Here is a 27270-nt window from a genome sequence, read left to right on the forward strand (position 1 = left end):
CTGTCTCTCAAAAATAAATAAAATGTTACCAAAAATAAAAAATAAAAAAATACATAGTATCCTGTGCACTTTTTTAATTTAAAAAATTGCTATTATAATCCTGTAATTTGAAACTTGCTTTTTTCACTCAACTGTATATTTTCAGGATCTATGCATGTTGATATATGGATCAAACAAATACATTTTTACTGCTGTGTGGTATTTTTTTAAAATAAATGTAACACTATATATTCTCCTGATGGTGGACATTTAGGCTGTTTCCAGATTTTTACTTTACAGACCCCACTTTCATTGAACATTCTTGTGCTTTGATCTCTTATGTCCTTTTTACGAGAAGTTCTCTGGGGCACTTTTTCAAATGTTTTGACTGCACCCACAGTAAGGATGCATTTTGCAGTGTGGCTCAAAAAAAAAGGGGGTTCATGACACAATTCTGACTTTCGCTATGCAACACTGCAGTGTTCTGTTTTATTTTTAAAGATGCTGGTCACGACTTAACTAAATGAATTTCATGCCCCACAGATGAATTGCAGCATGCAGTTTGAGAAATTCTGCTCTGGGGTGTGAACAGAAGCGAAATTTTCTGGCTCTAAAAAGTGCTTTGTAGCCAAGAACTTTTGCAAAATGCTTTCTAAATGAGTAACACGCTTTGCAAATGATGAAGGGTTCTAGAAACCACAGAGCCTGGAGACATAATCACACAGGAACTCCTCACCACGTACCTTCGCCCCCCCCCCCCACCTGCCTCCTCCCCTTATGATGCGGAGTGACACTGTCCCTCTTAAAACGCCCCCTCCCTGGGGGGGGAGGGTCTGGAATTTCATCCCCTCCATTCAGTCTTGGACTCTGCTCCTGTGATCTGTGGCTCTCTTTGTCCTCATCCATTTGAACGCTCCCCTTCTTTCAAAATACCTCTTTTCTCTGATTGTTATCAGTTTCCTATGCCGGAGTCCCCCTTTCTTCCAGACTTCTAAAGGTTGGGGGGCGCCAGGCCTGGAATCTGCACCCCTTTCGTGAGATGTACACTCCCCACGGAGATATTATTGAGGCCCAGGGCTCTAAACACTATCCCACACCGATAACTGCCCAGTTTCCGTCTCAGCCCTAACTTCTCCCCGGAATCCAGACACTCCCCGGAATCCAGGGTAGGAAGCCCTACCTGACATCTTTTTGTGGATCTCTACCCTAACCTGGAAATGGCCCAAACTGAACTCTTGATTTCAAAACCTCTCCTCCCACTGTCTTAGCCATTTCAGGAATAGCATCGCTACCCACCCAGCTGCTTAAGCTAAAAATCTTTGAGTCACCCTTCATTCCTCCTTTTTATCTCACCACCCACACCTGATTCATCAGCAAATCTGTCAGCTCTGCTTTCACGGATCTAGAGCCCACATACACTTGCCCCCTCCCTGTCCCCGCACCGGTTCTGTCCCCCATTGTCTCCCACTGGCCTCTCACGGCAACCTCTTCCCTGACCTCCCCGTTCCCCGTCAAGCCACTGTCTGTCCCCACACACGGCCAGGGGAAGCGGATAAAACATCTAAGGACACGCTCCTCCCCGCTCAAAGCTGTCCCTTGACTCCCATCTCATTCACGTTAAAAGTCTGAGTCTCCCCTGCAGCCAACCAGGCCTTGTGTGGCTTGCTGCCTCCCACCCCTTCCCTGTTACCCAGCAACAGCCCTCTCCGGTCACGCTGGCCTCCTTGCCACCCCTCTGGTTCCCACCATGCAGCATTTACACTCCCTGTCCCTTTATCTAGATGTCACAACCTCCCCCACCTCCACATGGTACATTTCAGCTCTCAGCTTCAATGCTTTTTTTCTGGAAAGGCCTCCCCCGATCACCCCGTTTACAGGGTTTACTCCACCCATGCTCTCCCACATGCCACCCCGCTCATTTCCTTCAGGCTTCAGATTATAACCCGGAATTATTTTGTTTATTTAGTTATTTTCATCTGCCCCTTCCCACTGGGCCATCTGCTCTGAGGGTGGGATCTCTGTCTGTTTTGCTTGTTGTTACACAGAGTAGATGCTCAGTACATATTTGTCAAGTGACCTTAGCATCCTGGAAACAGAGAAGAGTTTTTACCTTTTATAATTTTTGAAAATTCCAAAGTCCTTTTAAAAATCCTGAACTTGCTTATTATTATTTTTAATGTTTATTCACTTTTGAGAGAGAGAGAGAGAGAGAGAGACAGAACATGAGCAGGGGAGGGGCAGAGAGAGAGGGAGACAGAACCCAAAGCAGGCTCCAGGCTCTGAGCTGTCAGCACAGAACCTGACGTGGGGCTTGAACTCACGAACAGCGAGATCATGACCTGAGCTGGAGTCGGACACTTAACTGACTGAGCCACCTGGGCACCCCTATTATTATTATTTTCTTTAATTTTTTAAATATTTATTTATTTTTGAGAGAGAGGGATGGGGCGTGAGCAGGGAAGGGGCAGAGAGGGAGAAAGACACAGAATCGGAGACAGGCTCCAGGCTCTGAGCTGTCAGCACAGAGCCCAATGCGGGGCTTGAACTCATAGATCGTGAGATCATGACCCGAGCTGAAGTCAGACGCTTAACCAACTGAACCACCCAGGCGCTCCACCCCTATTATTTTTTAAATGTTAATTTATTTATCGTGAGAGAGACTGAGAGAATGCAACAGGGGGGGGGGGCAGGAAATTCCAAGCAGGTTCTGTGCGAGGTCAGGACAAAGCCCCATGTGGGGCTCGAACTCATGAAACTGTGAGATCACGACTTGAAAAGTCAAGGGCTGGACACTCAACCGACTGAGCCACCCAGGTGCCCCTAAACCACAAAGAAACTGAAAAACATGTGAAATACAGAGGTTTGTAAAGTGCTTGGGAATCACATGATGCTTTGTGTTTAGGAAACATATTTCCTAAAATCTAAATGGTCAAACTTTTAGAGAATATTGTCATTTTGCAATCTCGCAAGCACTAATGTGTCTGCGTGTCGAACATCAGGAGCTGCTGACCTCACCGAAGGAGAGATACCAGGAGAGGACGTGCCTCCTGAGAAGCGTATGGTGCCCCGCAGAGGATGTGCTGGCAAGGCAAACAAATACACCCAAATGTGAGTCTGATGGGCTTCTTGACCCAAGTCTCAGTTTACAGGAAACACAGGGGAATGAGGAACATGTTACATGACACTACAAGGTTGCTTCAGCCAGATCAAAACTGTGGGAAACTCTACAAACGGGACAGGCACTTTATAATGATAGCCAAGGGCCACGTGCGACTGCTGAGCCCTTGGATCACGGCCGGTGCAAACTGAGATGTGCCGAAAGCATAAAATACACACTAGACCTCAAAGACTCAGCATGAGAAGAGAGTATAAAATATTGGATAACTTATTCTATTGACTACATGTTGAAATAATGTTTTGGATGTACTAGGTTAAATAAAATATATTGTGGGGGCGTCTGGGTGGCTTCAGCTCAGGTCATGGTCTCACGGTTTGTGGGTTCGAGCCCCGCGTCAGGTTCTGTGCTGACGGCTCAGAGCCTGGCGCCTGCTTCGGATTCTGTGTCCCCCTCCCTCTCTCTCTGCTCCTCCCCCACTCACACTCTGTCTCTCTCTCAAAAATAATAAACATTAAAATTTTGTTTAAAAAAAAATGTATTGTTGGGGCGCCTGGGTGGCTCAGTCGGTTAAGTGTCTGACTTCGGCTCAGGTCATGATCTCACGGCTTGTGAGTTCGAGCCCCGCGTCGGGCTCTGTGCTGACCCCTCAGAGCCTGGAGCCTGTTTCAGATTCTGTGTCTCCCTCTCTCTGACCCTCCCCCATTCATGTTCTGTCTCTCTCTGTCTCAAAAATAAATAAACGTTAAAAAAAAATTAAAAAAAAAATGTATTGTTGAAAATGACCTTATGAGTGTCTTTTTACTTTTTTAAAGCATGGGTACTCGAAAAATTTAGAATATGTATGTTGCTCACATTGCGTTTCTATCAGTGGGTGCTCCTCTAAAGGACCAAGAACCTGGGTCTCCAGCAGATCAACTACAAGGCAAAGGAAAAGTGCTGGAGAGCAGTAGATAAAAGGGGGTTTAAAGAAAGATCAGCCAGGAGCAGTGGGTGGGCCTCGTTTGGATCTTGGTTCAGAAAATTTTTTAAATTGTATGTGATATTTATGAGATTGGGAAATGTGAACATGGACTAGATATTTGATCGTTTAAAAAAGAGTTGTGGATATTTTTTCTTTCTGTTTTCATTGTTTCCTTTTTGGTTTGGAGTTATAATGACATTGTGGTTTGTTATTGTAAAAGGAAAAGGAATTTTCCTTATGAGAGAAAAGCGTTTTAAGCCCACATATTGTACAATTACATTTATATGAAGTGTCCTGAAGAGGCAAATCCATAGAGACAGGAAGTAGATTAGCAGTGGCCAGGCCCCTGGGTGGGGGAAATGGGAAGTGACCTAAAGGGTACAGGGTTTCTTGTTTGGGGTGATTAAAATGTTCTAAACTTAGATCGTAGCTATGGTTTGCACAATTCTGTGAGTATGCTAAAAAAAAAAAAAAAAGCCCATTGAATTGTACATTTTAAATGGATGAACTTAGGAGACACATACAAAAATATTTCCAGACTAAAAAAAAAAAAAGAAGGAAAAGAAAACCTCAAAACAGTACTGACCAAGAATAAATGAATAGCCAGAAATGTGTCTTCAGTCACCAGAGGGGGCTTTCTAAACTGTAGGAGATGCTTTGGAATCTGCCGAGTACTTATCAACGAAGACACGCTTTGCCAACCGTGCTCCATCAACCACAAAGAACTTGGGAAACCAGAAAACGATGCTATATTTTAAAAATGCAGATCCACATGTGAACAGAAATGCAGAAATAAACATCCGGAGAGATGTAAACTAAAGTGGATGACGGTGGCAGGCTTTGGAAAGGTGGGATGAGAACAGGGTTGGCGGTGGGGGGCCAAAGGTGACCTCAACCATAGTGGTATGTGCTTGTCTTATCTATTTCATGAAAAATTAATAAAATATTTCAAATGATTTTCTACATGAAAAGCAAAAGTGTTCTGCATGGCCAAAGCAATGATAATAACACCACGAGCAAAGTCCAAAGACAAATGACGAGCTAGGAGAAACAGGTGCAACTCCGACCACTCACAAAGTTATAATCAGCCTGATAAGAGTTCTTAGAAAGCAAGAAGAAAAACACCAACTTCCCAATAGAAAAATAAGGCAAGGACATGGTCCGTTCACCGAACAAGTGACGCAAAAGAAATAACATAAAAAGATGCTTAATTGCACCCATAACTGGAGGAATGTGAATTAAGACTGCACAGCAATATTGTTTTTCACCTATCAGATTGGCAAAAATCCAGATATTTGACGATGCGGTCTGGTGGCGAGCCTGTGGGGCAACAGGCACGCTCACATGCTGCTATTGAGAGGGAAAAATGGAGGGCAAAAGTTCTCCAAATGACAAATGCATTTACTCTTTAACCCAGAAATCTTTGGAATATTCTTAGATACAACTGCACATAAAAAATGATGTATGTACAGGGGCAATTGTAGCCAGCACTGCTAGGGGTCCAAATGGAGCCTTCCTCGGCGCACTTACTCCCATCTGCTGGTTATCTGCAGTACAAATGTACAATATCTGGGCTATAAACTGTACCTCTGTACAGTGTACAACTCGCACAACTATCCATGGCAGCCCTGACTACAGCATGAGTTGTAAAAGCAAAAGACTAGGAACAAAGCAAGTGTCTGTCAACAAAGAATAATCAAATAAACTATAATATATACCTAAAGTGGAATACTTAGCACCTGTGAAAAGAGAATGAGGTCACTCTCTGATCTCCAGAATATATTAAGTGATATGGACCAATGCATGTAGTTCACTGGCTGTTATGCAAGAAAAGAGGAGAATAACAAAATTGGAAAAGAACAACGCAAGGATGCAAAGGAAACTAATGCTACTCACGGCAGTGGGGAGGTGGGGGGAAGTGGGCTGAGAAAGTAGGAGTGAGACGTCCCACTCCATACCTTGTTCCATTTTGCTTTTTAAGTCATGTGAACGTATTATTTATTCCAAAAAAAAAAAAAACCCAACGCACGTTTAAAGTTACGGATTATAACTCTGTGAAACCGAGAGGATACTGAGCGGTAAGATGTGTACATCACATCAAATCCTGTTAACGTGCGAACCTCTGAACAGTCAACAGGGATCTTTACCCGGTTCATTTTTTAAATTCACCTTATAACTCAACGTCTGTACCCATTTACCAACCTCTCCCTGTTTCCTCCGCTCCCAAGCCCTTCACGCCACTCCCTTTTCAAGCCTCTGCTTCTACAAATTCAATTCTTTTAAAAGATTCCACGCGTGAGTGATACCACGCGCTTAGCATTATGCCCTCACAGTTCATCCGTGTTGTTGCAAATGATAGGCTTTCCTTCTCTTTAAAGGCAGAAGAATACATAATAGCCACTGTATCAGTCACATGCACAGGTAATTTCCATACCTTGGCTATTGTGAACGATGCTGTAACAAACGTGGGAGCACAGAAAGCTCTTCGAGATAATGGTTTTATTGCCTTGGGATACACACCCAGTGGCGCTGCTGGATCCTATGGTGGGTCTATTTTTATTTCCTCAGGATCCTCCACACTGTCTTCCTCAGTGACTGCACCCATTTACATCCTCACCGATGGTGCCCGACGGTTCCTTTTTCTCTATATCTTTGTCCATACTTGCTCTCTCCTGTCTTCTGGGGACTGGTTCCTCTCACGGGTGTAGCTCACTGTATGTCTGATTTGCCCTTCCCTGACGATGAGTGACATCGAGCACTTTTTCACGTACCTGTTGGCCATTTGTATGTCTTCTTTTTTTTTTGTAAGTTTTATTTTTAGTTATTTTTAAATTAAAAAATGTATTTTAGAGAGTGAGAGTGGGAGAGAGGGGCAGAGAGAGAGAGAGAGGGGGAGAGAGAGAGAGAATCTGAAGCAGGCTCTACGCGCTCAGTGCAGAGCCCAATGTAGGGCTTGATCCCACGACCCCGGGATCGTGACCTGAGCCAAAATCAAGAGTCAGAGGCTCAAACGACTGAGCCACCCAGGTGCCCCTGTATGTCTTCTGAAAAATGTCTCTTCAGGTCTTTTGCCCATTTTAAAATTAGGTTAAAATTGGTGACTTGAGCTCAGGTCGGGATCTCATGGTTCATGAGCTCGAGCCCCTCCCTTGGGCTCACTGCTGTCAGTACAGATCCCACCTCAGATCCTCTGCCCCCTCCCTCCCCCTCCACCGCTCATGCTCGCTCATTCTCAAAACGAAAAATAAAAACATTAAATTCAGTTTCTTTGTTTTGTTCTGTTTGCTATTGAGTTGTGTAAGTTCCTTGCCTGTTCTGGATATTAACCCTCATCATATATGTGGTTTACAAACATTTTCTCTCTTTCCATAAATTGCCCTTTCGTTTTGTTGATGGCTTCCTTTTCTGAGAAGAATCATTACACGATTACATGATGTGTATTTGGCTCCTGCATGGTGCTTCTTGGTTCTCTCACTGACTGGGACTCTCTCCCTGGACCTGCATCCTGAGAGTAGGGCTGGGACTTGCAGCCACGAGCTGGAACCCAGGTCACGTTCACTATTTGTTAGACTAGCTTAAGGGATGAATCTGTGCTCTGGAGACAGACCGCCCGAGTTCTAACCCCACTTTTTGTCCGTCGTGAGCTGTGTGACGCGGAGAGCACTCACTTCAGCTCCCTGTGCCTCAGTTTCCACTTCTGTAAATGAGGATAAAACAAGACCAAACTAAACAGTCCTTACCACTTAGGGTCGCTGTAAGGACCGCATGAACTAACTCATTGGTACACAGGACCCGGCCTAAAGTGAGAACATGATAACTATCGGCTCTTCTTCTGGAAGGTTGGAGGGCTCAGGAATAGCAACGATTAAGAGGCTGCAAGAGGTTGGCGGGGGGGGGGGGGGGGGGGGAGCGGGGAGTGATCCCACGAGTGTGCAGAACAGATGCCCGGGGAAGCGGGCATCGCCGAGGGAAGGAAATGGCCAACCATGGCAGATGCCCGAAGATGACAGGGGGTGAAGAGGTCACTGGCCGTCTCGGTCAGGGTAGTTTCCACAGAGTGACGGGGACCACAGCTGGCAAGCCCTGAGTTGGGGAAGGGGTGGGAGGTGACGAAGGAGGGAGCGAAGGTAGACGGCTCTTGGAAGGCTTGGCTGAGAAGGAGGAGAGACACGGGAGGCTCTCCGAGGGCACTGGGGGGCGGGGACACTTTATTTGTAACTTGGGAGACCCTGGACTTATTTAAATGCTTGTTGCATGGGCAGCAACTGTTGCAACCTCTGGGTTAAAATAAGAAGCAGGAGTCTACCCTGGTATAAAAAATAAATAAATGGGGGTGTCTGGGTGACTCAGTCAGTTAAGCGTCCGACTCTTGGTTGCAGCTCGGGTCATGATCTCATGATTTGTGAGATCGAGCCCCTCATCAGGCTCCACGCTGACAATGCGGAACTTGCTTGAGATTCTTTCTCTCCCTCTCTCTCTGCCCCTCCCCTGCTCTCTCTCTCTCTTTCAAAATAAATAAACCTAAAAAAAGAAATAAATGAACAAGGACAGAAAAATGGTACCTAATAAAGGTAAAGGGTGCGGTGAAATTAGAAAACAGGGCGTCTGGGTGGCTCAGTCGGTTAAGTGTCCGACTTCAGCTCAGGTCATGATCTCGTGGCTCCTGGGTTCGAGCCCTGCATCAGGCTCTGTGCCGATAGTTCAGATCCTGGAGCCTGCTTTGGATTCTGTGTCTCCCTCTCTCTCTGCCCCTTCCCTGCTCTCTCTCTCTCTCAAAAATAAATAAACATTAAAAAGAAAGAAAGAAAGAAAGAAAAAGAAACCCACCATCCATCAGCTTGAGGCAGAATCACCAATGGATGCTGACCCAGGAGGGTGAACAGGATATTTGCATTGTCCCGAGGCACATCCTCAGCAGATATTAAAGGGAAGGACGGTACATTTGCAGGTAAACACCACCTGGACCAAGCGAGCCAAGCTACAACCAACAGCGATAGGAAGAACCAACGTCACACGCCTCCCGATATGCACTGAGGACACATGACTTCTATGATATTCCTGCCAAAGATGTGTAACCTGAATCGAGTCACGGGGAAAACCCAGACAAACACACATTATAAAGCATTCTCTAAAACACTGGTCTCTGTTCTTCAAAAATATCAAGGTCATGAAAGACAGAGACACATCAAGGAAGGGTTCTGGATTGAAGGAGGTTAAAGAGACAGGATGTCTAAATGCAGTCCCGGATCGGGTCGTTAGCAGGGAGAATAATTTCTTCACCGAGTGAAAACTGAACTAAGGTGTGTAGATAGCAGCATCATATCGATGCTAATTTCCTTGTTTTAATGTTTACTTATTTTGAGAGAGAGAGAACGGGGAAGGAGAGAGAGAGAGAGAGAGAGAGAGAGAGAGAGAGAGAGAGAGAGAGAGAGAGAATTCCAAGCAGGCTCCTCCCTGTCAGCGCAAGCCCGATGCAGGGCCCAAACTCACAAACTGTGAGATCATGACCTGAGCCGAAATCAAGAGTCGGATACTTAACCAAATGAGTCACCCAGGTGCCCCTCGATGCTAATTTCTTGATTTGCCTAATTGTTCTGTGGTTATGTAAGAGAATGCACTTGCTCTCAGGAGATACACGCTCAAGTATTTAGAAGAAAAGGGGAATCATGAGAGAGCAAATGTGGTAACAAGTGAGCGTTTGGGTAATCTGGGTGAAAAGGTAATCAGAAATTCTATGTAGTGTTCCTGCAGCTTTTCTATAGGCCAGGAGTTATTTCAGAAGAAAAAAAACTTAACACGATGGTGAGGGAAGAGATCGGGCAGGAGTAACGGTAGGTAATATGTCTTCAGGGCTCCCGTGTTCCAGGCACTGTCCACACTCCGTCCGCCTCACAGCAGTCCTGTGAGATGTGTTGTTATCCTAGTCCCATTTCACAGAGGAGGAAACTGAGGCTCAGAGCAGACGAGTAACTTACCTGGGGTTCCGTAGGGAGAGAAGGCAGCGCTGGGTTGGGAGGACTGACAGGGCAGGTGAGTGGGCTCCTGGATGAAGCTGGTTCCTGCACTTCCCTCCTAAGAGCCTCATTACCTGACCTGTAATGGTCATTGGTGACTGCCTCCCCCATTAGACTACAAGCCCCGTGAAGGCAGGGCTGTGTCTGTCTCGGCCCCGGAAGAGGGCCCAGCATGCAGGAGAAATGCAGCAAGCGTTTCTCAACTGAATAACTGTTACCTATAATGATTATGATATGATGACTGTTAATGATAGCAGAAATAAAGGTTCTCATTTGTGTTAATGCATTTCATCTTCAAAACAACCCAAAAGACGGTGTTATCCCCGCTTGACAGCTAAAGAAACTGAGGCTCACAGAGAAGTCTCTTGCCCGAGGCAGGCAGCCAGGCGGGGCATGGCTGCCACTTGGTGCCCCCAACCCACCTGCCTTCCAGCACCCACCTTCTGGAAGTCCTTCTTGGAGATGAGGCCACGGGGATCGGTGACGTAGTCCTGGAAGGCCTCAGAGCCCACGATGTCCTTGAGTTTCAGGAACATGTCGAAGAACTTGAGGATCATCTCCACGTTGGATGAGGACTCCACAAGCATGTCCACCATCTGCCGGGCAATCATGCCATTCACCACGTTCCCTGTGGGCAGGCCCTGGTCAGTGTGGCTGGTGGAACCTCCTCTCTGGAGCCCCCCTGGGCTGCGCTCCTTCTCCAGCTCAGGAGCCACCAGGATCCCCTATGCTGGTGGAAGCTTCCCTGGCCAGCTCCCAAGCCTCGCCTCAGAGGGCACAGCTCATTTCCTGATCTGCATCAGCATCATGTGTGAACCTGGCTGGTCCCCTCCCTGATAGGTGGGGGAGTCCTCAATAAAACTGACCGTGGCATAAGCTAACAGCAGGTCCCAGATGCCACGCCAAGTGCAGGGGAAGTGTGTTACTATCTGTGTTTCCAGATGAGGAAATAGACCCAGAGAAAGTCACACGCCCAGGGTTACATCGCCAACGAGGGGGTGAGGAGGACTTGAACCCAGAGCTGCATGACCTCAGAGCTCACACGCCTAAGCCTTCCACTTGTCCTCCGAGGTCAAGCAGGTCCGTAGATGAGCAAGGTAGGCCAAAGTTAAGAGGGCAGGGAGAAGTGGAGACTCTGGTAAACGGATCCCACCCCTGTCTGAAGCAAACTGGCTTCAGCTTCTTTTTGTACTTTTCCATTTTATTTATTTATTTAGATTTAAAAATTTTTATTTTTAAGTCATCTCTACACCCGGCCTGGGGCTTGAACTCACAGCCCAGAGATCAGAGTTGCATGCTCCATGGATGGAGCCAGCCAGGCGCCCCTGTACCTTTCAATCTTAACATGGCTTCCAATTACGTGAAAGTTGCAACAGTGCGAGGGGACCCTCCTATTCCAGATTCACTGACTATTTACATTTTGCCACATTTGCCTAATTCCTGTCTCCCTCTCTCCCTTCTCTTCCCCTTCCCCTACTCCCCCTCTATTTTTCCCCCGGGGCCATTCCAGAGTAAGCTGCAGACATGGTGTTTTTATCCTGAACATTTCAGTGTATATGCCTTAAAAGACAAGAACATTCTCTAATATAATCATAGTGCAGTCATCAAAATTAGATTTGACATTGATATACTTTACTTATTTAAGCCGGTGCAGCTGATTTTTTGCCATGCGAGAATGTGGGCAGGGTGGGTGGGGGGAAGGGTCACCAAATCTTTCCAATTTTCATGAAAAGCTGGGAATCTGATGTTTAAAGGGAACCTTCTGATTTTTATTTATTTTTAAACGTTTATTTGTTTATTTATTTAATCTCTACACCCAACATGGGGCTTGAACTCATGACTCCAAGATCGAGTCGCATGCTCTTTCCACTGAGCCAGCCAGGCACTCCTTCCCTGCTTTTTTTTTTTTTTTACGGAACCTTCTGATTTTTAAAAAATGCTTATTTGGGATTGCAAGCTGGTGCAGCCACTCTGGAAAACAGTATGGAGGTTCCTCAAAAGCGAAAAATAGAACTACCCTACGACCCAGCAATTGCACTACTAGGCATTTATCCACGGGATACAGGTGTGCTGTTTCAAAGGGACACATGCACCCCCATGTTTATAGCAGCACTATCGACAGTAGCCAAAGTATGGAAAGAGCCCAAATTTCCATTAATGGATGAGTGGATAAAGATGTGGTATGTAGGGGCGCCTGGGTGGCGCAGTCGGTTAAGCGTCCGACTTCAGCCAGGTCACCATCTCGAGGTCCGTGAGTTCGAGCCCCGCGTCAGGCTCTGGGCTGATGGCTCGGAGCCTGGAGCCTGTTTCCGATTCTGTGTCTCCCTCTCTCTCTGCCCCTCCCCCGTTCATGCTCTGTCTCTCTCTGTCCCCCCCCCAAAAAAAAAAAAGTTGAAAAAAAAAGATGTGGTATGTATATACAATGGAATAATACTCAGCAATCAAAAAGAATGAAATCTTGCCATTTGCAACTAAATGGATGGAACTGGAGGGTATTATGGTAAGTGAAATTAGTCAGAGAAAGACAAAAATCATATGACTTCACTCATATGAAGACTTTAAGAGACAGAACAGATGAACATAAGGGAAGGGAAACAAAAATAATATAAAAACAGGGAGGGGGACAAAACAGAAGAGACTCATAAATATGGAGAACAAACTGAGGGTTGCTGGAGGGGGTGTGGGAGGGGGGATGGGCTAAATGGGTAAGGGGCACTAAGGAATCTACTCCTGAAATCACTGCTGCACTATATGCTAACTAATTTGGATGTAAATTTTAAAAAATAAAAAATAAAATTTAAAAAATGCTTATTTACGTCTGACTTCAGCTCAGGTCATGAGCTCAGGTTTGTGAGTTCAAGCCCCACATCGGGCTCTGTGCTAACAGCTCGGAGCCTGGAGCCTGCTTCCGATTCTGTCTCTCTCTCTCTCTCTCTCTGCCCCTCCCCCGCTCATGCTCTGTCTCTCTCTGTCTCAAAAATAAATAAACATTAAAAATTTTTTTAAAAAATGCTTATTTATATTTGACAGAGAGAGAGAGAGAGAGAGAGAGAGAGAGAGAGAGAGAGAAAGAGAGTGAGCAGGGGAGGGGAGCAGAGAGAGCTGGAAACAGAATCGGAAGCAGGTTCCAGGCTCTGAGTTGTCAGCACAGGGCTCAGTGCAGGGCTCGAACCCACAAGCCGTGAGATCATGACCTGAGCCGAAGTCGGATGCTTAACCGACTGAGCCACCCAGGCACCCCAGGAACCTTCTAATTTTTAAAAGCTAATGACTACACATCAAAAACATTGAAAGATTGTAGGAGGATTATCCATTGCAACATTTTTTGTAATAGCAAAACATTTTTTTAATTTGCATGTCCGCTGACTGGGGTGTGGCTAAATGAATCACCGTTCACTCACACAATGGAGTATGATGCAACCATGGAAAGGAATGAGGACACTGTGAATCTCTGTAGAAAAGTCTTTGTCTACTAGTTAAAATGTCTTATTCATTAGCAGTAAATAATGGTCGTTTTAAGTCACTAAGTTTTGAGGACATTCCTGAGGCAGCAAAAGCTAAGTGACACATTTAACAAATGAACATAGATAACTATTAGGTACATACATTTTTTTTAATGTTTATTTATTTTTGAGACAGAGAGAGACAGAGCATGAACGGGGGAGGGTCAGAGAGAGGGAGACACAGAATCTGAAACAGGCTCCAGGCTCTGAGCTGTCAGCACAGAGCCCGACGCGGGGCTCGAACTCACAAGCCGTGAGATCATGACCTGAGCCGAAGTCGGACGCTTAACCGACTGAGCCACCCAGGCGCCCCAGGTACATACATTTTAAAGAGTGTCCAGGCCACCCACCTTATTAAGATTTCCCCGGGAATTCACAAAACTAAGTGTGTACAGTTGGCATATAATAAGTGCTCAGTAAGGGTTAACTGAGTTTGGTACTGTGACTCCTTCATCAACCCATTGACCCTGACACGATGTGGGATGAAGTTGAAGGTTAGGGTCTCCTGGGTCTCCGAGGGCCATTCCCTGCTTGTCTGTACCTTTGTACCCTCCCCTTACCCACACCCGCTGGGCACTTACCTTCTAGTAGTGACAGCAACATCACCACCATGTCCTTCTGTAGGTCCAGCAGCTCCTTCAGCAGCTCGATCTGGCTCGAGTCCTAGAGACCCCACACCCCAACCATGGGATAACTGGTCTCTGCAGAGACGCCTCCCCACCTCCAGCTGCTTCCGCCCCTCCTGACCCACCCCACGGGGCCTAAGACCCCTTTTTCTCCCCCTCTTACCTCCGAGGGGACCCGACTCCACACATGTTCCTCGGAAGCAGGGGAAGGGGCAGAGAGACAAGATTGTGGGGGTGGGGTTGGCACTTTGGGGGGTAAGCAGGCCCAACGGGTGCTATGTGGGGGCAAGAGCTGGCGGACAAGGAGGGCTGGGAGAGAAGCTTGGAGCTGAGAGAGACAGAGAGGGGCACGTACTGGGTAGGGAGACACAGCTGGGAAGGGGTGAGAGCTCAGCACTGTGCCTGGCTTATGGTGGCTGCTTGATCCATGTTTGTTGAGTGACTATGTGATGGAAAAAGCGAGACTCTGGGTTCAGGAAAAAGGCTGGAGGACTCAGCCACATGCCTTTCGGTGAACAATTTGGGAAGAATGTGGGGGCACATTGCCTCCCCAGTCACAGTGCCTCATGTAGTGCCTACAGAAACTTCCTACATGGTCAGAGTTCTGCCTCATGGTCCCCACAGGTATTCTGTTGAGCTACATAAAACTGCTAATATGTGAGCATTTTTGACCCACCGAGTGGTCATTTCATCTGGTTCTACCTAATGCAATGGAGAAGGGGGAAGGATGCTGGATAAAGGGTACGTAAGGCTCCTCTACCCGAATGCTCCTTCTAGAGTTCTAATTCTAACACAGTTCCAAAGCTCGGCATTCTGACTCTGAACTCCCAACATTCCGGAATCTCAAAATCCAACTCTGTGGGTGCCCGTGGTGTGCGCCTGCCGGTGATGCACGAGGCAGCGCCCTGCTTCCGGTAACAATCCCAGTCTCAGAGCAAGTGGGGCTAACCCCACTTTGCTGGTTTCAAAGGTGGGTATGTGACCAGATCTGGCCAATCAGAGCCCTCCCCTGGCCACGGTGATTGGTTCTGGGATGAGCACGTGACCCAATGGTCCAAACAGAGAATCCCAAGTGGGAGCTCCGACAAAAGAGGGATTATCTTCCCCCTGGAGCTGTTGGGGGGAGGGGGGTGCATAGAACCCTGGGGCACCTTTTTTTTCAGTCCGGGGAAGAGCCTGCTTGAGAATGAAGCCAGAGAAGGCAGATAGTTCAGCTGACATCACTCTAGGCCCTGGATCTCTGGTGTGAACTGATAAATCCCTCCCACCCCCCCACCCCGCTTAGGCCATCACTTTGCATTGGATTCCCAGCCCATGCAACCTAGCCCTGGTCCTTGGCTAATGCATTAGCACTGCAGGATTTGGAATTCTAGACTAAAATACCAGTACTCGCTAGACTTTGAAGATGACACCAATAACACAACTTCGACCGCACTGAAACTAAGGAATTGCCTTCCAAGTTCAGCTCCTTTCAAAAAGTCAGGTGACAGCAGACAGGATTTCTGCCAGCCCCCGTGGCACCTTTGAGTAACTAGAAAAAGGCTCCCCTTCCTCAAGACGCTTCCTGCGGGGAAATTATAATTCGGCGTACAGAGTACTGCCATCTGCTGGAACACTGTTGCATTTATGCCGTCCAGGATGCGGACGGTACAGCCTCGAATATGTTTACCAGACAGAAGCAGAGCATGAGGCACTGACCAGACTGCAAAGGGGCAGGGGTGATAGGGGAAGGGTACACAGGATTCTAGAAATGGGAGAAGGACTCGACAGGGACCTTACATCATGGGTGCCCGAGACGGGCGTCATCTGCCGCAGGCAGAATAAAGAAGCAAAACACTCCTTCAGCCCCAGTCCCTGTTCCAGAAAGACACCCCCTTTCTATCCCCAGGGAGGTCGGAGTCTGAGAGGACCTCACCCCAGAGAAAAGAACACCAAGCAATCATAGAGGAACTCCGGGCCCAAGGGGGCGGGGCCCAAACGTCAAACCAATGGAAGTGTGCATGGGAAGCCAGCCGATTGGTGGTGGCAGAGGAGGAGGCGGGGTCATGCAGAGAGCCAATCCAGAAGGAAGATGGATTTGGCCACCCCTAGGGAACTCTTCTGGAACGTGCCAGCGGGACTTGGGTGAGAAACTGACTTGGAAGTGAGCCGCTTCGGGGATGCCCGAGAACAGCTGCAGGAAGAACAACAGAGGGTCTCGAACCTGAGCGAGCTTCATCATCATGTGGGCAAACACGTGCAGGAATCCCACCACGGCGTCCCAGAGGCGGCTGTGCGCCAGGCTCTGCTGGTTCCCGGTGCAGGGGCCCTGGGGGCAGAGGGCTGCAGTGAGCGCCAAGCAGGGCGCAGGGTGCGGGGATAGGGGGTGGGGGGGCCTCGCTCCGCCCCAGAGGGCGGGTCCTACCTGGATGTACTCGGTGAGGCTGTTGAACACCTGTTTAGCGACCGACATGGCCTTGGAAAAGTTCCTCTTGCCCTGCTCCTCAATGACATCCTTGCCGGAGTAGTACCAGTAGAAGTCGCTGATGGACTCCTGGGGGGACCGACGGGGTGTGAAGGGGTGCTGGGGCCAACCGGGGCCCCACAACCCCCCACCCGGGTCACACCTGGACGGCCTCACAGCCTCACCTGCAGCCGCAGGAGGTAGTCCACCGTGCAGATGATGATGTTAATGGTGGTCGTGTTCCCTGTCTGTGTCCGTAGGTAATTTTGGAAATCTGGGGAGAAGAAAAGCCATTCGTTCATTGAGAGTCTGCCGTGTGCTAGGGGAGGTGGACAGTGGGTCGTTTATTCATTTATGCAATAGGTTTATTGAGTGCCTCTTGTATGCCAGAGGCATATAATTGTTCTCGTTAGTTTATTTAATAAGTCTTTATCAAGTACCTACTGTGTGTCAGAGGAAGATGAGGATCATTTTTTCATTTATGTACATAACTATTGAGGGCCAACTACATGCCAGATATGGTGGAGGGTCAGTCATTTATTCATTCATTCCCCCCCTCCCCCCCCGCGCAAACACCTTTCTTGTGCACCCACAGTATAGCAGGGAAAAATGGAGATTCAGTCTTCCGTTTGTTTCCAAAAATATTTATCGAACACCTACTATGTGATGGGGGAGATGGAAGATTGGTTATTTATTCATTCATTTATCCAACAAATATTTACTGAGCACCTAGCCAAAGCCAGAAGAGATAAATATCTGCCATTTCTTTTGTATATTTGTTCAATATCTATTTATTTATTTTTAACGTTTATTTATTTTTGACACAGAGAGAGAGAGAGAGAGAGAGAGACAGAGCATGAGTGGGGGAGGGGCAGAGAGCAGGAGACACAGAATCGGAAGCAGGCTCCAGGCTCTGAGCTGTCAGCACAGAGCCCGATGCGGGGCTCGAACTCACGGACCACGAGATCATGACCTGAGCCGAAGTCGGATGCTCAACCGACTGAGCCACCCAGGCTCCCCTCAATATCTATTTATTGAGCACATACTATCTGCTAATGTGAGATGGAGATTGGCCACTTATTCTTCGGTACTACAAGTTTATCGAGCATTTATGATGTGCCAGGCACTGTTCTGGGCCCTGGGAATACAGCAATAAAAGAAAAAGTCCCTGTCCTTGTGAAGTTTATATTCTTGTGTAGTAATTTTTCAATCTTTTCTGACTGCAGCTTACAGTAGGGGAACCATTTTACATTAAAACCCAGTACATGTGTTTAAACTGAAATTATATCCACATATACCCAAAACACAAGTTTCACATACTCACACATGTGCTATGTATTCTGGTATTTTCTGTCCTGTGCTAGTCTAGTTACCTACAAAAGAATTCTGATCTCAAGAAGGGGAAAAAATAGTTTCAAACAGAGAGGGAGGCAAACCATAAGAGACTCTTAAATACAGAGAACAAACTGAAGGTTGATGGTGGAGGGTGAGGGAGAAGGGAAAATGGGTGATGGGCATTGAGGAGGGCACTTCTTGGGATGAGCACAGGGTGTTGTATGTAAGCGATGAATCACGGGAATCTACCCCCCCCCCCAAACCAAGAGCACACTGTATACACTGTATGTTAGCCAACTTGCCAATAAATTATATTTAAAAAAATTATCTTAACTCACTACATTCGTAGTCCTCAATCTCTCAACCTTGGCTGCATGTTAGAATCACCCGGAGGCTTTTCAAAGTCCCCCTGCTCAAGCCCCAACCCTAGACCAATTAGATTACAATCTCTGAGGGTGAATGAACACTGGGCTTTAGTGTATTTTAAAAATATGCTCCCCAGGCATATCAGCGTGGAATTCGGATGAGAGCCTCTGAAATACACGGATTCACGATCCTCTGGTGCATTGGTTGCCACTATTTGAAAAACATTCTTCTATGGCAAAAAGCTGATAACTGCTACAGCTGAGTGATGGGTACCATTTATTAGACCATTCTCTCTATTTTGGTGTGCGGTTGAGAAGTTAGTAATAATAATAATTATAAACATGGGTTCATGGGTCGTAGGGGTGGTGGTGGGGGGGGGGAATACCGAGCAGAATGATCAGGGTTGTGAGGTGGGAAACCTAGGCGGCTGCAGTCGCCCAGAGGAGATGCCTAACTCAGCTGACGACGACGTAATCAAGGAAGGCTCCCTGGGGGAAGGGACCTCAACTGAGGCAGGAAAGGTAAGTAGGAGTGGGCTGTATGAATTCCCAGCTGTGTGACCTCAGGCAAGTTATTGAATCCCTATGTGTGGCACAGACTGTGCCTCAGTTCCCCCATATGTAACATGGTGGTTACAGCACACCCTACTTTATGGAGCTCTTGTGAATTTTTAATGCTTTGGCGTACATAAAAAACTTAGGACAGTGGTGCCTGGGTGGCTCAGTCAATTAAGCGTCTGACTCTTGATTTTGGCTCAGGTCATGATCTCACCGTTTGTGAGATGGAGTCCCGCATCGGGTTTTGTGCTGACAGCACGGAGCCTGCTTGGGATTCTCCCCTTCTCTCTCTCTCTCTTTCTCTTTCTCTCCCCCACTTACACTGCGCTCTCTAAGAATTTTTAATGTTTTATTTATTCTTGAAAGAGAGAGAGAGAGAAAGAGCAGGAGCGGGGTTGGGGCAGAGCGAGAGAGGGACACAGAATCGGAAGCAGGTTCCAGGCTCTGAGTTGTCAGCACAGAGCCCGACATGGGGCTGGAACTCACAAACCGCGAGATCATGACCTGAGCTGAAGTTGGACGCTTTACCGAATGAGTCACACAGGCACCCCTCTCTCTCTTTCAAAATAAATAAATAAATGCTTTTTCCAAATTAAAAAAAAAAAATTAGGACAGCCATCTGGTACAAGTGCTCAAAAAACATTAGCTGTTCTTAAAGAGCCTTAAAGAGTGCTGAGGTTAACAGCTGCACTTTGGAGCAGTGATTCTCAAAGTGTGGGTCCCAGACCGGTAGCCTCAGCATCTCCTGGGAACTTGTCAGAGACAAGAATTACTGGACTCTATCCCAGAACTACTAAATCAGAAAATCTGGGGCGGAGCCCTCAAATCTGTATTTTAACAAGGCCTCGAGGTGATTCTGAGGCCCTCTTAAGTTTGAGAACCACCTCTGTAGACCCATTTGCCAAATGATCAATTCATCAAATCGTGAAGGCAATGAAAACAAACTTCAGCTAAGTCCTTTGCACGTTCACGGCAATGTCATGTTGCCCAGGATGCCTTTACCAGCCCTTGAAAGGTTTTTTTTCCCCCCAAAGTTTTACTGTCCATCTGACATCTATTTCATAATTGCTGTATCATAATCATTTCTATTTCATAAACCATTTTGCCTGGTTTCACACTGTAGATGAAGATTATGCTCAAATATTCAATATTTTAGAAGCAAATGTATATGTTCTCTGACTCCTTTGTGTTAATTTCAACTGGGCTATATGCCTAAATGTTTACATATACAGCTCCCCTCTCCCGTAAAAAGCTGTCAACCAAGAACATAGTCTCAGACATGTACAAGAGAAAAACCTGTTGTCTACTTCGAATGGCACCAAATACTCAAGACATGCGAGGCACCTGAGATTTGAAAGATATTTCAAATGTTTATTTGATTGGGCTGGTTAATGGGTCCACGAATTTATGCAGAGGACTGGCTTGTAAATTTGGTAGGAGAGAGGAATTCCCCCCTTTAGCACCTTCTCGTTTCCAAATAATCATAGATCCAGGGAATAAAATTCATTTAAAACCCCAAAGACTGATTCCACCTTAGTTACAATTAAAGAAAGTCCTAGTCACATGGCACAAAGGTATTTCATGAACCTTGAAGAAAAACTGGCTGTGGACATAAGAGCTTTTGAGAATGCAGAGCAATGGATCCTGCTTTATCCTTTGAACAGAGAAGAGTGTGGATTAAAGAAATTTACATATGAGTTACCTTCACCAACATTAGCAAATGGGATGCAGGTTCTATGGAAGTTAGATTTATGATTACTTCCATTCTTGTCATGAAGCTTAGTTTCTGGGCAGTCTGTGGTTTCACAATTACCTGCTAAGTATCACAACCACAACCCTGAGACTTGCATATTTGTTATAGGAAATGGCATTGGGTAGAAAGTTTGCTGTACAGAAGTTTGATGGTCCCTTTAAGGCTGTGAGGTATGTATGTTTCACTAGCTTGCTGTGTCAGCCTTGATCTGGTTAAACCGCCTGAACCAGAAAAAAAGTTGGGGAAACTCTAGTTTAAGTTAGGAAAGGATCTGTAAGGCCTTCCACCTGGCAGAGTATTTTAGAAGTGAAATTAAGAAGTGATTCTAATAAACTGATTTTTAAATGCCATGTGATCCCCCCCCCCCCTACAAAACCAAAGTATGGAAATCTACTACATCTACTTAACTCTGGCAGCTGCTGCAAAATGCCTGTGGAAAAATGCCATGTGGCTAATTGCTCATTTGGGCAAACTGATCTGGGGGCAGGTAGGTTTGGGGGCAGATTTCTTTTGGGGAATTTGGACTGGCTAGAAGAGGTGAAAGTGTAGCAAAGGGGCTAGATTCCAGAAATTCAAGAGCGATTTAGGAAGGTGGGTGGGCAGGGCTTGATAATGGCTGAAAATAAAGGATGGAGGACAATCGGGGCCAGGGCGAGTGGTGAGGCCACCTCTGATAAGGAGGGAGGGGCCTGGAGTTTAACTCAGGCAACCCTTCTAGACTGACCCCAAACCCTGGCCTCCTCTTCATCCACTCTCCCACCCGCCCCTCCTCCTCACCATTATTGTGCCCCTCGCAGAGCAATTGCAGAAAACGGAACAGATCTTGGGTGAACTCATCGTCTGCCATGACCTTCTCTCCTGGGTGGAAGAGGGGGGACAGGGCCCAGAAAGCGTCAGATGTGTCAGGGGAGAGCGCACACATGCATACGGCCCTTGCACACTGCACACGCATGCACAAAGCACGGGTGCGCAGGGAGGAGCAGCCGCCACTTCAAAGACACTGTGAGGGCCACGGGCATCCATGACACCAGGGGGTCCCGATTTCAGAGGCATCAGCAAATGAAGACCTGAAGGGTCCTGAGTCATGAAGCTGGGGCCTCAAGTTGTCTTTCTAAATATCTGTGTTCCTCTGACGTCACCACTTGTGTGCCGTCTGGGAATGTCTGCCTACCCAGCAGAAGTTCAGGCAGCTGGTATCTCCCTCAGCCCCCATCCAGGGCCACGGAGGGCGGAGTTAATGGATTAAGGGGATTGGAGTCAATTTCACGCAAAGGCTCTGAGCAGGAGGGGATTGGGCGGGGAGTGGATCCAAAGCCAGCCAATTGGCTCAGATGCCTTGAAATCAGCCAATCCAGGAGATGCGGGGGAGGGGGGGGGGAGGCGTGTAAACATGGGCCAATCAGAATGGGCATCTGAAAGAAGCCAGTCACCGTGGGCTCTAGAGGAGGGAAGAGAGAAAGGGAGGCTAGATAGGGATGGGCCAACCAGAGCAGGCACAGAGGAGGCACGCACACCAATCAGAGTGGATGCTGGGGGCAACCAATCCGGTTGGCATATGGGAACCACAGACTTGACCAATCTGGGGTCACGGGCGCAGAGAGCGGGGGTAGGTGGGAGTGGGTATTACCCCACCCCGGGACTGCGAATCTGGGTCTGGAAGTCTGAGAACATCCAGCTGGAAAGGGATCTTTGCCATCTTCTCTAGCTTCTATTTTACACATGGGGAAACTGAGGCTTATAGAAGGGAAGAGACTTGTTCTTAGTCTCGGGTATTGTTAGTGGCTAATCGGGGACCCGAATCTTGGTCTCTGGACCCCTGATCTCAAGACTTTCTGCCGGCGGGATGCGTCGCTGAAGGGCTCCTCCCTCCCTGGATGTCCCAGATCCTCAGCCCCCAGGTGGAGGGGGGCAGTTGGGGGTTAGAAGGGAGGGGTGCAGCAGCATAGCAAGGGGAATGGGCTGGGGGAATTACCGTTCTGGCGGTTGATGACTGGGGCAGCCAACAGGATGGGAGGAGGAAGCAGGAAAAAAGAGGGAAAAAAAGAGACAGGAAGGAGACAGAGACAAACACAGAAAAATAGTGACACAGTCAGAGATGAAGAAGACATCGACACGAAGAGAGGAACAACCACAGAGAATCAGACCGATAAGGAGACAGATGGAACCAAGGAAGAGTAGGAAATGAGGGTAAAAGTGGAGGGAGAGAAAGAAGAGGGAAGAGAAAAACAGGTGTACAAGTCGAGGTGGAAGGGCAGGAGGCGAGGATCAGGGCAGAAAAGTTAGACACGTCACAACACGGCAAAGAGGAGACTCGATTAACCCGGATTAGGGACATTAATGAGAACAGCAACCAGGGTGGGAGACTTGGGGCACGTGGAGGGCAGGGGTCGGTGTGGTGATGGGTGAGAGAACACAGGACAGAAGGACAGCCAAGGGTGGGGACCCCGAGGAGGGAGACCCGGGAGGAATGTGGGGGCAGGACTGGGGACCACTGCACGGGAGGTGGGGGTGGGGGTGGGGGGTGGAGCTTGGGGATGGCTGTGGAGCGGAGGAGTCTTGGAGGAAGGGAGCTTTGGGCAATGTGGGCGAGGGGGCGATCCCGAAGGAAGAGGATGTCCCAGGAGAGGGAAGCCCAAGAGAGGGCCTCACCGGTTCCATCCTCGTTCACCATGCCCAGCCCCTCCGCCTTGTTCTGTCTCTCGAAGGCGTTGAGATCCAGGACGCTGTGCGAGGGGCGGGGGAGGTGGAAGGAAAGACGGGGAAGATGGGCTGAGGCCTCTGCCCTCTTTCAGAGCCCTGCAACGCCCCCACCCCCACCCCCACCCCACCCTGCCGTTAGCGAGTGGAGGGCCACGGTAAACCAGGAATGAGCTGAAATCATCGAGAGGAAGCAGAAACAGAACTGGAAGAAGCCATGTGGCCGCAGCTCACAAGTAAGGTGGGGCCAGGATGAAATATGCACAAGTTGAAATCAGGAGGAAACAGAAACCCTCAATTAGCAAAGCTGGTGGGGGAGGGGAGGAGTCAGTTGCCAGAAGAGAACAAAGGCAGAGGTAGTAGTCAAGTTAATAGGGGTCATCAGAGAGAGCCCCAGTTCCCTGCTGCTTCAGTGCCCCTTGAATTCTCCACAAGCTTTGGGCTTCAGCTGTTCATTCATTTTTTTTTTTTTTTGAAGTTTACTTATTTATTTTGAGAGAGAGACACAGCATGAGGAGGGGAGAGGCAGAGAGGGAGAGAAAGAATCCCCAGCAGGCTCTGCACTGTCAACCGGATGCGGGCCTCGAACCTAGCAACCGTGAGATCATGACCTGAGCTGAAACCAAGAGTCATGAAACCAAGATCATGACCCACGCTGAAGTTGGATGCTTAACCGACTGAGCCACCCAGGAGCCCCTCCAACTGTTCATTCTTAAAGCCTCTCGCTATTGTTATGATGATCGGCTCCCTGGTATTTGAGCTAGTTTGAGTGGGCCTCTGTTGCTGGCGGTGGTACCGAGTGGGGGCACAGCAACCGCAAAGAGCGTGACTGAAAGATGTCCCCTAGACCCTACCTGCATGTTTGCATCAGCGCCTGGATACTCTGGAAGAAGCCAACTTCCTTCTTGTCCTTCAGATAATCCAGCATTTTCTACAGAAGGGGTGGGCGGGGAGGAGGAGCTGGGAGTCACACAGGAACCTCCCACCCCTCTTAGCCCTCTTCCCAAGTCCCTTCTCCTGTTACCTGTTGCACATCAGCATTGCCTCCATTTAGGATGGAGATGCCCAGCTTCAGGGTGGAGGACACCATGGCGCCCGTCTCTCCTGCCGGGGGGACGGAGGGTGGCATAAGAGGGTCCGCTCAGTTTGAGAGCACTGTTCTCCACCCACCAGAAAACAGCCATCCCAGGGTACGTGGGGAAGTGGGAGGGGGGGAGCAGCATGCCAGGGCGAGGGACGGGTGAGACATGGCGAGGCAAGTGGAATGTGTGAGTGCTGGCGTGCAAAGCACAGGCATGCGGGGTGGGCGAGGGTGCCCCGAGGTCCCCAGGGAGTGGGGACAGGATGCGTGTGCTCGGGAGGAGGGCCTGCACGAGGGCACCTTTGCAGGCGCTGATCATCTGGAGCACCATCTCCGCGGCTCCCCGGTTGTGCAGCCGCGCCTGCTGGTACAGGAGCCTCTGCTTCTCCATCTCTTTCTCCTGTGGCAGAGCCAGGCCCGCGGCACCGAGTGAGTCCAGGCTCGCCAGCCAGCCTTTTCCCCTCACAGCCTCACCCTGACCCTCCCTGCTCCAACCACACCTCATTTCTTTCTTTCTTTTTTTTTAATTTTTAAAACGTTTATTAAAATGTGAGAGAGAGCGCATGCGCAAGCTGGGCAAGGGCAGAGAGAGGGAGACAGAGGATCTGGAGCAGGCTCCAAGCTGCCAGCAGAGAGCCCGAGGTGGGGCTCGAACTCACAGAACCGCGAGATCATGACCTGAGCCGAAGTCGGACACTTAACCGACTGAGCCACCCAGGCGTCCCCACACCTCATTTCTTTAATTGTGAACTCCCTCTATCCCCTGGGACTGAAGTCCACGATTTGTCTCTTGTGCTCAGTGCGGGGCCAGACACGGAGCAACCTTAACCTGGACCCACACATGGACCCCCAAAGGGGCCTTGAACAGGGGAAAAATTATATTTTTATGTTTACCGCCCTCTGACTGAAACGGAGCATTTCCTTCCATTATAAATCACAGCAATATTAGAACCCATGGTTGTGTCACCAAGAAGGACCACAGATGTTTCCATGCCGCGTTATTTTTGCAGCCATCTTAAAACACTGCTTATGTTCATTACTCATCAGTTACTGTAGCTACTGGCCCCACTGTGAAATCGTGTCATTTGAAGGATGCCTAACCCTAACGCTAAAGGCAGTTATGACTATCTTACAATTTTTTAAACAATATTTTGATGGTTCTTTCAATATGCTTGTTTCCTCTGCTATGAATTCATTTTATACATTTAAAAACATACTTCTAAGAGAGGCTTCACCAGATGCCAAAAGGGACCCTGGCAGAAAAACGGTTAAGAAACTCGGGGAAATGCTTACTGACTGCCTTAATGATGAATGGATGGGTCAGCTGCGTGGTTACCAGCCCTTTCTCACTGCGTGGCCTTTGCACATGCTGTTCCCCCTATCTGAAACACCTTTCTCCTTTTCTTCATCTGGCACACTCCTTTTATCCTCCTGCTCAGACATCTCTCCTCCGAGAAGCCCTCCCTGACACCCTTCCCCCACAGGTTGGGTCAGGCACCTTGCTTGGGCTTCCACAGTCCCCTAAACTCCCCCCGCCCCCCCCGTGTCTCCCTGAGCTTCTTTGGATTCCCCGACCCTGACCCCTCTGCCTGGAGCTTCCCTCATCACCACCATGAATATTGTTGCTGTCTGCTCGATGTATCTGTCTTGCCAGTAAACTGAGTCATTGCCGTGTCCCCAACATCACCTAGCACAGGGCTGGGCCCAGAGCACTACTCTGTGAACACAGGCTGAATGAATGAGGAATGACCGAAGGCAGGGTCCCTTATCCTTTTCTCAGGGACCTCCTGATCCCACCTACCTCAAAGGAAACCTCAACTTCCTCTTCTTCGGCTTCGCCGTTCTCCCCTCCCTCCTCCAAGTGGCAGCTCTGGGGATGGGGCATCAGTTAGGGATGGCAGTGAACAGGGCAGACACCCCAGTTCACCCCCAGCCCTGTCAGTGGACAGGCACTGCAGCTGGGGAGAAGGGAGCCTGGCCTGGGGGATGGGGGCAGGGCCTCACCTTTGCCATGATGTCGGCATACGCCATATACAGGTAATCCTCGTCCAGTTTGCTGAGGAAGTAAGGGAGGAGAGAGTCAGGACCTGGTGGAGAGGACCCCCATCTCATAACAGCTTCCGGTTTTCCTTTGGAGAGCCATGCTCAGGCTGTGTGGTTTGGGTGGGAGAGACTGTCCACGGCCAGAGTGGGCATGTAACTGAGGATGAGCCAGTTGGTATTTTCGATCTGCTTGGCCACCGCAATAAATAGATACGAGATGGTTATGGGATTCATGCTGGTCCACTGGAACTCGTTCTGGGAGTGTTGCTGGAACTATTGGTAGATGTGCTCCCTTTCCACTGGGGTTGCCAAAATGATGTGATGGACACCTGGAGATTCTAGGGCCATTTTGCCACCTGTTGGTTCATTTGACCACTATGACCTTCTTGGGTGTCCTCAGCAAAAATAATAATAATAATAATAATAGTAGTAGTAACGGCCAACACCCATTGAATATTTACTCTAAGTTAGTCCCTGTTCTAAGTGCTTTGTATATGTATTAACAAATTAATCCTCACAATAATCCTATTAGGTAGATACTACTAGCCTCATTTTACAGATGCACAAAGATCCTTCTTGGCCAAGCCACACAGCTTGTACCACGATTCAACCCTGGATAATAAACTCCAGAGTCATGGCTTTCCAAAGGATGGAAAACAGGACGCTCAGTGTCCCAGTGTCCCGTGTAGCTGGTGGTGGCCTGATGTCAGAATGCTGGCAGATGAGAGATGTACAGAAGCCCACCAAGGAGAGCGCCTTTTCTTGGATAAAAAAGATCTTGATTTTGCTCAGAG

The 27270-nt window shown here is 48.3% G+C and overlaps 1 protein-coding gene across 1 annotated transcript in view; it reads right to left on the bottom strand.

The window, feature by feature from the left end:
• RYR1 (ryanodine receptor 1) overlaps nt 1-27270 on the bottom strand; it is a 112577-nt gene that overhangs the window by 16696 nt on the left and 68611 nt on the right. Inside the window, exons 76-87 of the mRNA XM_042970107.1 lie at nt 26438-26489; nt 26235-26303; nt 24734-24833; nt 24377-24456; nt 24207-24283; nt 23305-23378; nt 21433-21513; nt 16830-16918; nt 16606-16734; nt 16405-16509; nt 14157-14238; nt 10513-10700 (exon numbers count right to left, since the gene is read on the bottom strand). Of these exons, the coding sequence (XP_042826041.1) occupies nt 10513-10700; nt 14157-14238; nt 16405-16509; nt 16606-16734; nt 16830-16918; nt 21433-21513; nt 23305-23378; nt 24207-24283; nt 24377-24456; nt 24734-24833; nt 26235-26303; nt 26438-26489 (1126 nt within the window). The remainder of the gene's footprint in view (nt 1-10512; nt 10701-14156; nt 14239-16404; nt 16510-16605; nt 16735-16829; nt 16919-21432; nt 21514-23304; nt 23379-24206; nt 24284-24376; nt 24457-24733; nt 24834-26234; nt 26304-26437; nt 26490-27270) is intronic.

Source organism: Panthera tigris, chromosome E2, assembly GCF_018350195.1.
Source record: "Panthera tigris isolate Pti1 chromosome E2, P.tigris_Pti1_mat1.1, whole genome shotgun sequence".
NCBI lineage: Eukaryota > Metazoa > Chordata > Mammalia > Carnivora > Felidae > Panthera > Panthera tigris.